Genomic DNA, 13,760 nt, shown 5'->3' with positions numbered 1-13,760 from the left:
ACTCTATATTCCAGAAGCAATGACTATGCAAGAAGTTCAGGGATAAGCAATAATGAGATGATCTTAATACCAGGGGACCCTGAAACACCTCAATTCTGCCCTAGTCCCAGTACCTTCCTCCCTTAAGACCCAAGCACCGCAACACTCATGCCAGGTCATGTGATAACGTCTCAATGTCTTTAAAGTCTTCAGCACTAGAAAATATAAGGAAATTTGTATTTGAAACCTGGAAAACCCAATTAAAGATTATATTTTATGTAAAATTCCTTGCCCTTGATGCTGGCATATATTTCAGGAAAAATTGGGGTAAGGATAAATTTAAATATTGTGGGTACTTCTTATAGGGAAGACCTAATATTTTAACATCAATAAACTTTGCTAAATTTTTATTTTCAGCTCCAAGGGCTCAGAGACCACATCAATCTCATTCACTTTTTTATATTTACTTTTTAAAACTGTATGAGCAATACCCACACTGAACCACTAAGATAATTTTGGACTCACCATTGAATAAATTTACCTTTGAATAGCGAAATCAGCTTAAGTAAATAAGATATGTTTTTAGGACTGGCTTTACCACAGTGAAAAATCAGGGGAATTCTTTGGTCATGTGGATATCTTAGTGAGATAAATAGGGTAATTCTAATCTCTTAGGAGAGACAAACCTCCTCATTGTCAAAGTTCATGAGTTGGTTGGCCCTGGCTAAACAGTACTTGTACTTGAGATAAGTTCATTATATTATTAATGATATACAGGTCTGTTAAATGAAGCCCAGTATCACATACACTGGCACTTTCAGTGAGTTTTCAGACTTTGTCTATGAAAGTTAAACAGATGCTACCATGTGTTATCCACATGACAATATGATACTCTTCTTGAAATCATGACTATGAGAGTCAATTTCCATATTTCACCATAGGGTTTGAGAATGTTAATGTCGATGTGCTTATTCCTGCTATTTACTAGGTTCTGCACCATTTTCATTTCTGTGTTCCAAATTCAAACTCTGTGGGTTCTATTAAGGCATGGTGAGCCCCCAAATTGGGAAACAAGGCACGTAGTGAATAACCAAGGGGCAAAACAACAAAACACATCAAAGTAAGAAACACTATTTTGAGTGAAAGCCACAATGTCAACTTACCTTGTTATGGCCACATTTAGTTCCATTGGCCACCATGCCTATTTCTTCACTTGTGTCTTCAGGATCAAATGTTTTACATGTCAGGAAAGTCACTATCCGTCCTTTCCAGGGCAAATTATCTGACCCACCTTGACAGAACAACTTCCCACACATGGTGTCACTGAGGAAAAAGCCAAAATTTATTGCAGGATTCAAACTGCAGTTTTATATAAATGCAAATCAGCTCTAGGACTATGGATACTTAACTGATGTATTTTTCCCTGTAGCTGAGACTTTTGGTTGTACTTTATATTCATTTCCCCTTATTTCTCAGTAACAGGATGTCTGAACATTAGCACAATACTTTATTGCTCAAATAAACAGCATTACCCAGATGCCTGTACACCTAATTTTTGCCAGTTGCCTAAGTGCTGGCCCATGAGAAGAAAACAATCTTAAGCACAAATCCTAGAAGATGGCCTTAAATGAGGAATTATCTTCTGTTTCTCAACATTTTCTCATTTTTGCTGATTAGAGTATGATAGCTGGAGAAGCCATCACAGGCCTAGAGAAACACTTGGAAATGAAGGTCATGTGGATGATGGAGCTAGAGATAAAACATGGGTTCCTAACATCGTGGAGGCGTCTGAGACATCAATTTCTATCTTGTTTCAGATCAGATAGTTTACTCATTTGTTTGTACAACTGGCTGCAGAATAATTCCACCAAAAGAAAGCCCATGTCTCCACTATAATTCTGTCAGAACAAAGCTGAGCTTCCCTTGATACTGCAAAGCATCAAGTGGAGTTACTAAAAGAACTGTCTCCCTGAAGGTGCAGATTAAACTACTCAACACTCAATCAAGCCATTCATTTACTGCCAACGGGACTAAAAGACAATAATATTGAAGTCAATTGCTTTATGCAAAATTCAGAAGAGGGCTGTGAAAAAGTATCCTGAAAGTGATGGCATCAGATTTTTTGATATCTCTTGGCTGTAGAAAACATGTTTGAGGAGAGGAGAAAGGCATATATTCTCTCTAAACGCAACAGTGTGTTTTTCTTGAATCATTTAGGTAAAGCCATAAAGGATGGCTTTAGAGCACAGGGAATTTCAGGCTAACTCTTCACTATAGCCAATGACTACTGTGAAGTGACTAGGATGGCAGTTTGTGGGGTGAAGGAGCTGCTTGAGCCACTAGCTGCAGAAACTAATGCTCACGCAGAGAGTTATATGGGACAATGGTGTGTGCAGAGGAAAGATGGCGAGGCTCACTCTCTTTCCATTCACCACCTACAGTTGCTCTTCCTCTGGCCCTCACATACTGCCTTTTACATAATTTCCTCTTCTGAATCTGCCCTGATTTCCTATAGAGAAGAGACCACAAGACCACAGAAAATGATTGTTCTTTAGGAACAGATTCTCCCAAGAGATAACTCTATATCCAAAGCATAGTTTGGTAATATCTGTCATTCAGCAAATTCATGTCCAATAGACAAATTTTGGGAAATGTTGATCTTGTGCAATCTCTTGTTATAAATTACTCTGCATGTGTCAAATTTGGAGCAGGTACAAACAGTTTACTATAATTGAATTTTAAAAGCCACCTTAAAATTGCCGAATTAAAAATAAACCATAGAAAAGTCTCACGTTCATCTGGTGTGCTATTCTATAGTGTTTTCCCAGATAATCAGTACTAAAATTAACAAACTCTTCACATGAATTGTCAATAAGAAAATATTTTCTTATTGTATTTTTATGTAATTCTACTGACAATTTAAAACTGTTCAAGCACTGCATCTGTTATTCCTCTGGGGAGATAAATATTTCTACTCTGAATCTTACAAGGAGAAACGTGAGATTGAGAAAGCATCTGATTTATACTGGGAAATCCCTGGACAAATTTCCAACCAGACCTATTCATCGTTGCCTGTTCCATCATCAACCATTCATTCTACCCAACAATGACTGTGTTTGGTGTCATCTGAAGCACCCACCATGAGATACTTGAAGAAAGAAGCCATTTCTCATTTCTTTTCAGACTGAGTACCTAGCCCACATCATGGCACATAGTAGTTACTCAATAAATGTCAAATGATTGATGGCCAAATGCGCTTTCCCTTTAACTGGAATAAATTAGAATGTGCAGCTGGAAGTGCACCATTGCTCTAGTCTGTGAAGCAGGAAGGTTCAGATAAGGCCACTTACTTTGTTTTGCAGGGAATGAGTGTGTCGTCCACTCTGCGACAGTACCCGTACTTTGACCCACCTTCATTCCTGTTGTAACATGACTGATCTGCAACCTTAGTTCCTGGGACCAGGATCAGTCAGTAGGGAAAAGAAAATCGATTTTTGAGGTTCAAGAGATATTTGAAAAGAAAAGAGATTTTTAAAATGCAGTGCTGGCAAGGGATTTATAAAATATAAAACAAGCAAGAAAAAAATACTATTTTAGCATAATTCCATTGACCACTCCTAGAAACATGGGTGTAGTAATCTGGTATCAAATGAGCTGGCTGGAATTACAAATAATCTTTTAAGTAATCTGTTACTCCACAACAAACTCCTACTATGTGCCAAGTACAAAAATAGGCATCACATATTTCATGTCTCAGGTAATCTTCCTCAGATCTCTATCAGACAAAACACGTTAGTTAAGAGCTCAGGCTTTAAGCAAGACTGAGTAATTGTGTGAACATGGGCAAATGTCTTAACCCCTGAGTTTTCTCATCTGTAAAATGGTGTAGAATTTATATGTGAATATATATATATATTTAATATATTTACACATATATAAAATGTATATATACACATTACATATAACAGTACCTACCTCAGAGGTGTTTTGAAGATTAATACACTTAATACAGGTGAGTTAATACACTTAATACACTTAATACAATTAATACACTTAATACAGGTGAGTCACTGAGAACAGGGCCTGATCAGCAGTACATGGTTGACAAATACTAGCCATGCTTATTGCCATTCTCAATTTATTAATAAGGAAACAGAATCATGTCGAGTCACAGAGACCTATGTTCCTTCTTGGTGCTGAGGTGCCCCCTCTTCAATAACAATAAGTAATTCTGTCTTAAACGTTTGGAAATTTTGAGTCTAGCCTTTGACAAACAGCAAACTAAGTTAAAATAAGCAGACACCTATGAAGATACTGAATTGTTTTTAAGAAATACTTTTAAGCCTACTATGATGACTTGTAAACTCAAAACATTTTAAATGAATTCCGTGTTTCAGTGTGCAAGATAAAATGAGTTTTGTTGCCTTTTTTATTATTTGTATCTTAGTAAAACGTATTCATTTTAATATCTACTGTGTAGATATTTATACAATATCTACACAGAAGAATCATTAGTTATGAATAATCAGGGAAAAGCATTAAATTCCTAATCTGAGACTTCAAAGTTATTGCTGCTTATATTGTAGAATGTATCATTCATATATCTGGCATCATGCTGTTTTGTAACTTCTTGCCCATTAACAATATAGCTGTCCTTTCCCCAGGCATTAAATTTTCTAAAGCATCACAGCAGCAAGAATTGTATTGAAATAATACACTTTATTTAATCTGTATATTTTGGATTTTGAGATGTTTTTCAATTACTATCATTAAAAATGCTGGCTGAAAAATCGTCGTAAATATTTGAGTGCAATTGCTAGGAGAAAGAGTAAAAAACAACTATTTTTAGATTTTGTGCATGCATTTTTCTCTCGGTAAAGATGATGCTAATTCGTATATTTATCAGCAGTGTAGGAGGGGAGTTGTTTGATTATGTTTTCACTGACACTGAACATTAACATCTGTAGCAAACTTTTGCCAATTAGCAAATGTAGAAGATTAACTTGTTTTCATTTAGGTTTTGTATATTGCTAATGAGTTAAAATGGTTTTAATTTTATGGCACATTTGTATTTCTTCTTCATGATGAATTGTCTGCTCATGCCTTAGCCACATTTTCAATACTTGGAACTACAATTGATTTGTGGGAATGATTTGATGCCAAAAAGAATGATTTTTAAATTACTTACAAAGTTGCAAGACTTTTCAAACTTCCCAGATTTATTTAGAATAAATGGGTAATCCTCTGTGAATTATAAAATTTGGAATTTTATTTAGGCAAATTGTTTTCTCTGGCCTCTTGTAATGGCTGTATTTAAAAGTATGACTTAAGAGGTCTACTCCATTTCATGATCAGATAAATACATTCAATAGACAATTTTGAGCTTTTTACTAAAGCCAGGTACTGTGCTGGGAGGCACTGGGAATACAACTGTGAACAATGTAGACAATGTCCCTGTTCCAGGAAGTTTACAGATTTGCTGAGGAGACTAATCGTAAAGTCTGATAAAGGAGGGTAACAGTTAATATTGTTTGCAGTTAATATTTACTACAAGATAATAAAGGCGAAGCTCAGAACTTCACCTCTGTGCTAAAGATTTTCTTTCTCCTGGTTTTTGCCATATACTGAAGTTAGCCAAGGAGACATGAGCCTCTTAACCAACAGTCAATTTTGTTTCCACCTTTTTAACCTTGCACATCCATGAACTGGAGGCAGGATTGCTGAGGCCTGATTCCGGGACACCAGTGAGCTTGCTGACGTACTAACGGCATTGAGCTTTGCTCCTCAAATTGTGTCTCAACCCACTGTAGCCAAAGACAGAAGTTTACAGGGAGGTTTTTCTAGGGTCTTGTCTATTTATTTCCCAGGTTTCTTGTTTTCACAGTGCATTGTAAGTCCGGAATTTTTGTTGATTTTCTCAATCTTGTTTTAGCTGTATTTTCAAGAATTACGAAAAGTTTCTGGTATGCGATGACCCCTTTCAAATAATTTTAGGAATATGTAGATTTTCTCTATTTTAATAAATACTGTTTCAGTCATTTAAGTAGAAATCTGAAACTGTATTAGGAAGGGGGTATGGCAATTACATACATGTACACAATACACATCATATCCAGAAAGTCCAAATAACTGGTTTTTAAAAACTTGCTGTTTTCGACTTAAATTTTGTATCCTCTGACCAACATCTCCCCACCTCCTCCCCTCCTCCCCTCCTCCCTGTCACCCCCTGGAAACCAGCCTTCTACCTTCTACTTCTATGCGTTCAACTTTTTTAGATTTCACGTATAAGCTGGATCACTTATATGATCTAAAATTGCCTTTCTAATAAAGTTATTTAATACTATATAAATTGCTGTTTAAATTTTCAGATATATCTCTAATCTTTTATTTTTCCAAGTTTTTTTCTTGGTGAAATTAGAGAATATAGTCTCTAAAATTTTGGTGTTATGGACAAAGTGACCATTTAAGAACTTTCACTATTCTGTATTGCCTTTCTGCATTTCCAGAGTTCTTCTTTTCCTTTTTCCACCTTTCCTTATTTCTATCCCATCCCCCAGTGCTTCTGCCACACCTGGACACACACACACACAGATTTCCAAGGGTTCATGATCTTAGTTAGGGTTGCCAGATTAAAAAAAAAAAAGACACCCAGTTAAATTTGAATTTCAGATACACAAATAATTTATTTTAGTAGGAGCACACCTGAAATATTCCATGGGATAAACTAATGCTAAGACAAAAAGCTTGGCTGTTAATTTGAAGTTAAAATTTAACTGGTCCATCCTTATTTTTATTTGCTAAATCTAGCAACCCTAAAACCAACCTCAAATCTTAAAACCTTTCCATGATTTTGAGTTCGAAGTTTCTAAGAAGGATAGGGCAGAATGGTCCTTTGGCCATGGTTAAACACTGTCATCTGAAATTTGTTTTCTTTCGCACATGCAAAAAAAAAAAAAAGATTTGTCTTCCTACCTGGTCCCCACAGCTCAGTGCACTGCTCCTGCAGGGTAGGGCACGCCCCCATCAAGCAGTAGCCCTTCCCGTGATGGCAAGGGAAGCCATTGGCACGGAATCTATCATCAGGACAATTACCAGATTTACCGTCACACATTTCAGGCAGGTCACACTCATCTTTTGCTGGTCTGCACACCATCCCAGCCTTTTTAAACTGTAGAAAAACAAAAATAGAAGGCTTTTTGTTTTCCCTACCTGCTTTACCCTGATACCTCAAATTAACACAAAGATTTTTCCATTTGGACTTTTTGGGCATAGTAGTTTGAAGTGTCATTTCGCTGAAGCTTACATCGTCATTATAAATTAAAGCCATCATCTGCTATATCACTTGTATTAATATTGGTTAATGCCCTAAGATGTTAAGCAATCAATATTTCTGAATTTGTACCAAAAACACCAAAGAAACATAATGTAGAAAAGTACAGGGACAAAAAAAAACAGGCAACAACTTAGATATAAGGAAGGGAGTTATTTCTCCCTTGGTTGAATGCATCTCTATCAGGAACTCCAAGGAGATTTAAATCTGCAACTTCAGAGATGTACTGGTGAAGTGGGTCTTCGGTATTCAAGGAGATAAGTTTACAAACACCAGATCAGCAGACTCGGACTTTCCCAGGCCTCGAGTTTCCTAATCCTTAATTCCTTTTATTGTAAGTTCAGCTGGTTCCTTTCAACTCACTTCTTTCATAGAATGACTTATCATGAGGGAGAAATAACCAAATATTCCCTTGCTATATTAACTCGATTGTAATCAGATACTGCAAATCTTACTCTTATTTGCTCAGAGAAATGTTAGTGAAACATTCTGCCATTCCTGCAAAACTGAGAAAGCATGTATGTTTGTTTGTTTGTTTGTTTTTTCCTTTCTAACAGGAGCAGGTTTTTTACTGCATCAAATAACTTTGAATATCTTAATGCCAGTGATGGGATCAAATCCAAATTTCAATGCAAGCATGTGAGATCCTCCAAATTCAACCCATGGCTCCAGCCAGACCATTCCTTACGAGATACCAGACAAACCATGCTTGTATCTCCTCTTATGTCTTTGCTGTTTCTGTGTCCTCATTTGGAAATTCTTTTTTTGTTGTTGTTGTTTTATGTCTAAATCTCTTTTGTCCAAAATACTTTAAGTCCAGTTGAAAGCCCCTTTCCCACCAAGTCTCCTCTGACATCTTCAATACAATTTGTTGCTCCTGTTTTCATGTGCTTGGGAAGAGCCTTGAATTCAGATTTAGAGGATAGGAATTTGAATCTTGGCTCTGTGCGTGTCTGAGTGCTGAACTTTGGAAAATGGATTTAATCTCTCTGAAAATCCCTGTCCCCATCCAACATCTACTTTACAGGGCCATTGTGAAAATCAAGTGAGACTGTACAAAAAAGTTTAATATATCATTATGCTATCTACATGGCCATTGAACCACACATTATATTTTCATATGTTTCATATATGTATATCGTTGCTCTAAATAAATAGTAAGAAACTGGATACCTTTTTATGTACCATAATCTAACAAACAGCGTTTACTAAACACTCTTTGAGTACTGCTTAAGTTCTCAAATTTACTTCCTTTTGGACTTCTTTCCTCTCTCTCCAACATTAAAAACAAAATCACACCAAGCATTCCTTATAACCTGGTATGCCATCTACACAGCCATGCTGCAGTTACAGATCATTTAAAATGTATAAAATTCTGTGCTAGGTGAAAGTGAATCAGTCTTCTGGCCTTAGGAGTCAATCTAACTATGGAAACAAACACACCCTCACAATGTAAAAGGATATGCAACAACAGAAAGTTAAATACTAAACTTGAAGGACAATTCAGAAAAGCACCACAGAGAACATGACATGTCGTATTTAGTAGAATTTCACCCTGAAGTGACTTCAAAGATTGAAGATAGGGACACCTCCACACTACTCAGAATAAAACTTCTTCCATCACACACATTGTTAACGGGAGATACAATCAGTTTTGTGAGATTTGACCTGAGAAAGCCATGAAGCATGAGAAACAGCAGCAGGTAGGAGTAACTAGCTGTGGCTTTGGAGATGGTCACACTTGGGGTTATCCCACTCAACAGTGGCCACGTTTGTTTTTACATTTTTTTGTTGTCTATATTTAAGGTGTACATGATGTTTTAACATATATATATACATAGTGAAATGCTTACTACATATGTACACCTACTATGTGCCCACAAAACTTTAAAAAGAATTTTAGAAAGAAATGATTACTATAGTCAAACATTAATGTATTGGTCTCTTGCATAGGGGTGTGTGTGTGTGTGTGTGTGTGTGTGTGTGTGGTGAGAACACTTAAAATCTACTCTGTTAGCAAATTATTAATATACAACATGGTCACGTTGTACCTGTACCTATAGTCACGTTGTACATTATGTCTTTAACCTTACTCATGCTAAACAACTATAACTTTGTCCCTTTTGACCATCATCTCCCCATTTCCCGAGCCTCCTTGCCCTTAGTAAACACCATTCTACTATGCATTTATTCAACATTTTTGGACTCCACATATAAGTGAGATCAGTATGCAGTCTTTGTTTTTTTATGCTGGCTTATTTCACTTAGCATAATGTTCTCAGGTTTATCCAGGCTGTAACAAATAGTGGCCATATTATTTTGGTCATTTTCTACTCTGCATTTTATTCTCAAAAACAAAATGAAATAATATCTACTATGAAGGATCATTGGAAGATTCAATAGGCCATGTATGTAGAACACTGAGTAAGTGCTTCGTAAATAGTAAATATATCATTATATTTAAAGAAAAATATTGCATTGCTTGTTTTGGTTAACATAATCACTGAGATGTTAATGTACAAAAAATGTAATAATTATTAAAATAGAAAAAAATAATCTTACTTGGCATTTTTCACAACATTCTCCTGATGTACATTGAAAACCTGCTTTGATTTTACATGTCTTAGCATCACAGCAAATATTGGTACACTCCTAAGAAATATGAGAAACAAATGTAAACGCAACATTACTTTTTGGTCCCAGTTCAGCACAATTTGTAATATAATACAGTCATCAGGCATATGTTACTTTCGTGGAGTCTAAATATGACTTTTTCAAAAATAAAGATAAAAAAATTAGAAACCCTGAAATTTTGGAGCAACTGATGGCTTGTGGTTTATCTGAATTCCACTTATGTCATTTTTCTATTAACTAGTTTCCTCAGTCTCCAATAATACTAAGGAAAGATCTATTCTTTTCGGTAAAATATGAAGAAAAAACACAGTTCTTAAAATAAGATTTGTCTAATTGTAGAATATAATTCCTTCAACTCATCAGTTATGTACATATCTAACAGTAGATCCAATTGCTAGGATATCTACTGAAAAGCTAAAGATATAGCTCTTTATCAAACTTTAATATTTAATTCAACTGTGCTTGATGCAAATACTTTGTCTTGGTCTCTCTGCTTTGTGTCAGAATTCTACCTGCAAAAGGTATTGGGGAAACTCCTACCTCAAAACTGTTCCCTGCAGCTGTCTAGATTCCCATAGAAGATTGAGAGTTTTAGACTTACAACGTTTTAGGGTTACAACTCTGGCCCTTAGTTCAAATATAGTCATCAACCAGGACAGACTACTTTTTCTCATAGATTGAATAAATACGTAATAAAATATATAATCATATTTCAAAGTTACTGAAAGCCAATACTCTGAAGGCTTGATGCATTATTTATATTAAGCACTAATAACGTGGAAGCAGAGGTCCCATTCAAAATCCCAGCTGCCCTATGAGGAGGGTCAGCACAGAACTTCTGATGATAATAACTCCAGAGTCCCAAAGCAGTAAGGGATGCACCAGATCCCTGTGCTGGGTGGTCTTGCGTTTCAGAGCTGGAAACAGATACATTTGATATCAGTTCTTGGCTCCTCCATTAGCCAGCCCAGTGACCTTGAACCAGCAAGCTCTTTGTACTCTGAGCACTCATAGTGCTCTGTCTAAGGTAATACTGGGTAAGTTATAGTCACGTAGGGAACTTTAAGTACTTCATTTAGAAAGGGAGGGAGGAGGACACAAAGCCCAAGTTAGTAAATAGTCCTTAAATAAAGGAATGAGGATAGGACCCTGGGAGAGAAAATAATAAGGTCTGTTCAGCAGTTCAGGGTTCGTTGTCAGAAAGATTTTCCTGGAAAATACCTACAAATAGACATACCCAAAATTACCCCAAAAACCTACAATGTTATAGTGGGCCACACATTATTTTATAGTTTATCTTCTTAGCAATTGAGAAACAACTATATCCTTTTAGAAAGTGATTGGCCGTACCTCAGATGTCCCACAGTCACAGTCCTCTTCCATTTCCACCATCTGGTTCCCACAAATTGGAGTGGATATGATATCTGTAGGCAATGGAGCATTAAAGAGGCAATTTGATAATTTATCTTCAAAAAACTTGTCATAGCTGACACGGCTGCAGGAACTGAAGTCTGTGGGTATATAGAAGCTGTGAAGATAAGGAAAGAAAAACTGGAATATAGTCATGCTTAAAATGTGGGAAGCAGTATCTGACATTAGGCACAATTACACCCACAGCCTGCCCCAAAAGATAAAATCCAATCCACTGACCAACTGCCACATCGTGAGCTCATTTGCATGCCTGAATTAACCTACCTGGGTGGACACAAACACCTCCAATTTCATGAGAAAATATAGTCATATTTCAAAGTGTAGCATCCAGGCCACTTTTAATAAAACATACGTCTCTGACTTCTCCAGATAATTTTAGATCATTTAGGTGTTGTAAAGACCTAAAGGTACCAAAATATGTATTTACATGTCTCAGAATTCACTTTCCTTTAGAGGAATTCCTACTGATAGGATCTCTTCATTATACAGATAAAGATGAGGTTTACAACTGCTGTAATAGAGGGGAGAGGTAACATAAGCTCTGTAACTGGCATGCAGCCATGTGCTGTTTCGTGCAGGGGCTTTGGAGAATGACCCTAGCTTGAGTGGGCTGAGGGAGGAAATGAAAATAGAAAAGAGGAAATAGAGTTTATAGAGTGAGTTGTATGTATAGAAAAGAGGACATGAATATATAAAAAAGATGGTGAGATTTTAAAAGATAAGATTGCCTAAAAATTTTGCCTAATTCAGGGTAGGAATGTGTGATGTCTTTTCATAGACTGTCCTCATTGTCCTATGAGCAGTTTCTTCTTTAATGAGAGTTTTATTCTAGAACTCTTTTCTGACCACCATCTATTCTGAATTCATGGAAAATCTGATAAATGCTAATGATTTTTCTGAAGCCAGGTCTTGTATAGATGAGGATAAAATGATGAATTGCCCCAACAGCAAAGAGACAATATGTTTAAATTATGTCTGAGTTATTAAAAAACATTACATAGAGATGAGGTGGCTTGGCACAAATGCACATTTATTTAATGACTCAAAAACTTGAACACGTTGTTGAAGATGACCTAAAGTAGTACAGCCCATGGTGGATCAAAACCAGGGCTACATAGCATGTCCCCAGAGCCCAGATGAGCCTCACCTCAGCGCTTTGTCCATCACACATATTGTAGAAGGACACTTGCAAGAATAGTTGTCATGAAACATTCCAAAGTTGTGGCCCATTTCATGTGCCATTGTCCCTGCAACTCTAAGAAGATTGTCACTATGGTCCTAAGGGTATGAAAGAAGAAAAAGATTCTCTGATTTTCGACTGAAATTATACCTCACTCGCCATTTCTCTCTCTCTTTCACACACACACACACACACACACACACACACACACACAGAGTACTAAATGGAACTGAATGCCCATCACAGCATATATGGTCTGCCCTTTGCTCTTTGAGTAGATTCCTATAACGAAGGAAGTTGTTCCAGTTTTCCTTCCAAGAAAGATGGCAAATTTTCATCAACAATAAGAAATAAGAACTTTTTTAAAGTGATATATCTCCCTTACTTTTGGCTTGCCTTTTAGAAGTCTTCGATGCATTTGGCCATTAGGGATCTAAAATTGTTTGTCAGCCTAGCACTTTAGCTCTATTTGTATCTTTCTCAATTCCGTAATTGCCAAGAGTAGACAGTCATTTAAAAACTTGCCCATTGCATGAAATCAGCCTATAGCCAACTTGATCACCAGATTGTTTCTGGTTTGAGGTGCTTGGACTCAACTCCAAGCTTGCAGATAAATTAGAGCTTGCAGCTATAAATTGTCCAGGAGCAATAGAACAATGCAGGAGAGTCATTGCAGGGTAAAATGTCCTATTGAGGAGACAAGAATCTGCCAGTAACATCCACCTACAGAAGTCTGATTCTGTTATCGACTTCATCTCAAAGAACTAAATGTAAAGTTTGATGAGGAACAGTACAAGAGTGGCAAGCAAGGAACAGCTATGTAAATTGGGAAGTTGATACCTACACACTGTATATTCTTTCATTCTTTTGAGATGAACATGGTAAACCCTCCTATATAGAAATATAGAGCTCTCCAAATGGGGAAAAATGCAAGCCAAAAAGCCCAAGAAAAAATGTGTTTAGAGGCCTATCTGAAGCTCCTTTCAAATTATGGTTTATTTCTTTAAATAATAGTTTTCCTAACTTAAATGATTTTTGCCCTTGAATGATCTCCATTCTGTCTTGCCCCACTCTAAATCCTACCTACCTTTTGAGATCCATTTTTTTTTTTTTTTTTTTCTGAGACTGTGTCTCACTCTTGTTGCCTATACTGGAGTGCAATGGTGCAATCTCTGCTCACTGCAACCTCCGCCTCCTGGGTTCAAG

The 13,760-nt window shown here is 36.5% G+C and overlaps 1 protein-coding gene across 1 annotated transcript in view; it reads right to left on the bottom strand.

The window, feature by feature from the left end:
* Positions 1-13,760, bottom strand: part of ADAM28 (ADAM metallopeptidase domain 28) — a 72,894-nt gene that overhangs the window by 22,894 nt on the left and 36,240 nt on the right. Inside the window, exons 11-16 of the mRNA XM_011968830.1 lie at positions 12,522-12,652; positions 11,294-11,471; positions 9,872-9,961; positions 6,952-7,147; positions 3,330-3,432; positions 1,143-1,302 (exon numbers count right to left, since the gene is read on the bottom strand). Of these exons, the coding sequence (XP_011824220.1) occupies positions 1,143-1,302; positions 3,330-3,432; positions 6,952-7,147; positions 9,872-9,961; positions 11,294-11,471; positions 12,522-12,652 (858 nt within the window). The remainder of the gene's footprint in view (positions 1-1,142; positions 1,303-3,329; positions 3,433-6,951; positions 7,148-9,871; positions 9,962-11,293; positions 11,472-12,521; positions 12,653-13,760) is intronic.

This window comes from Mandrillus leucophaeus, unplaced genomic scaffold (assembly GCF_000951045.1).
Source record: "Mandrillus leucophaeus isolate KB7577 unplaced genomic scaffold, Mleu.le_1.0 Scaffold86, whole genome shotgun sequence".
NCBI classification, from domain to species: Eukaryota; Metazoa; Chordata; class Mammalia; order Primates; family Cercopithecidae; genus Mandrillus; species Mandrillus leucophaeus.
The sequence above is the reverse complement of the archived record's forward strand: the minus strand, read 5'-3'. Positions and strand labels throughout refer to the sequence as shown.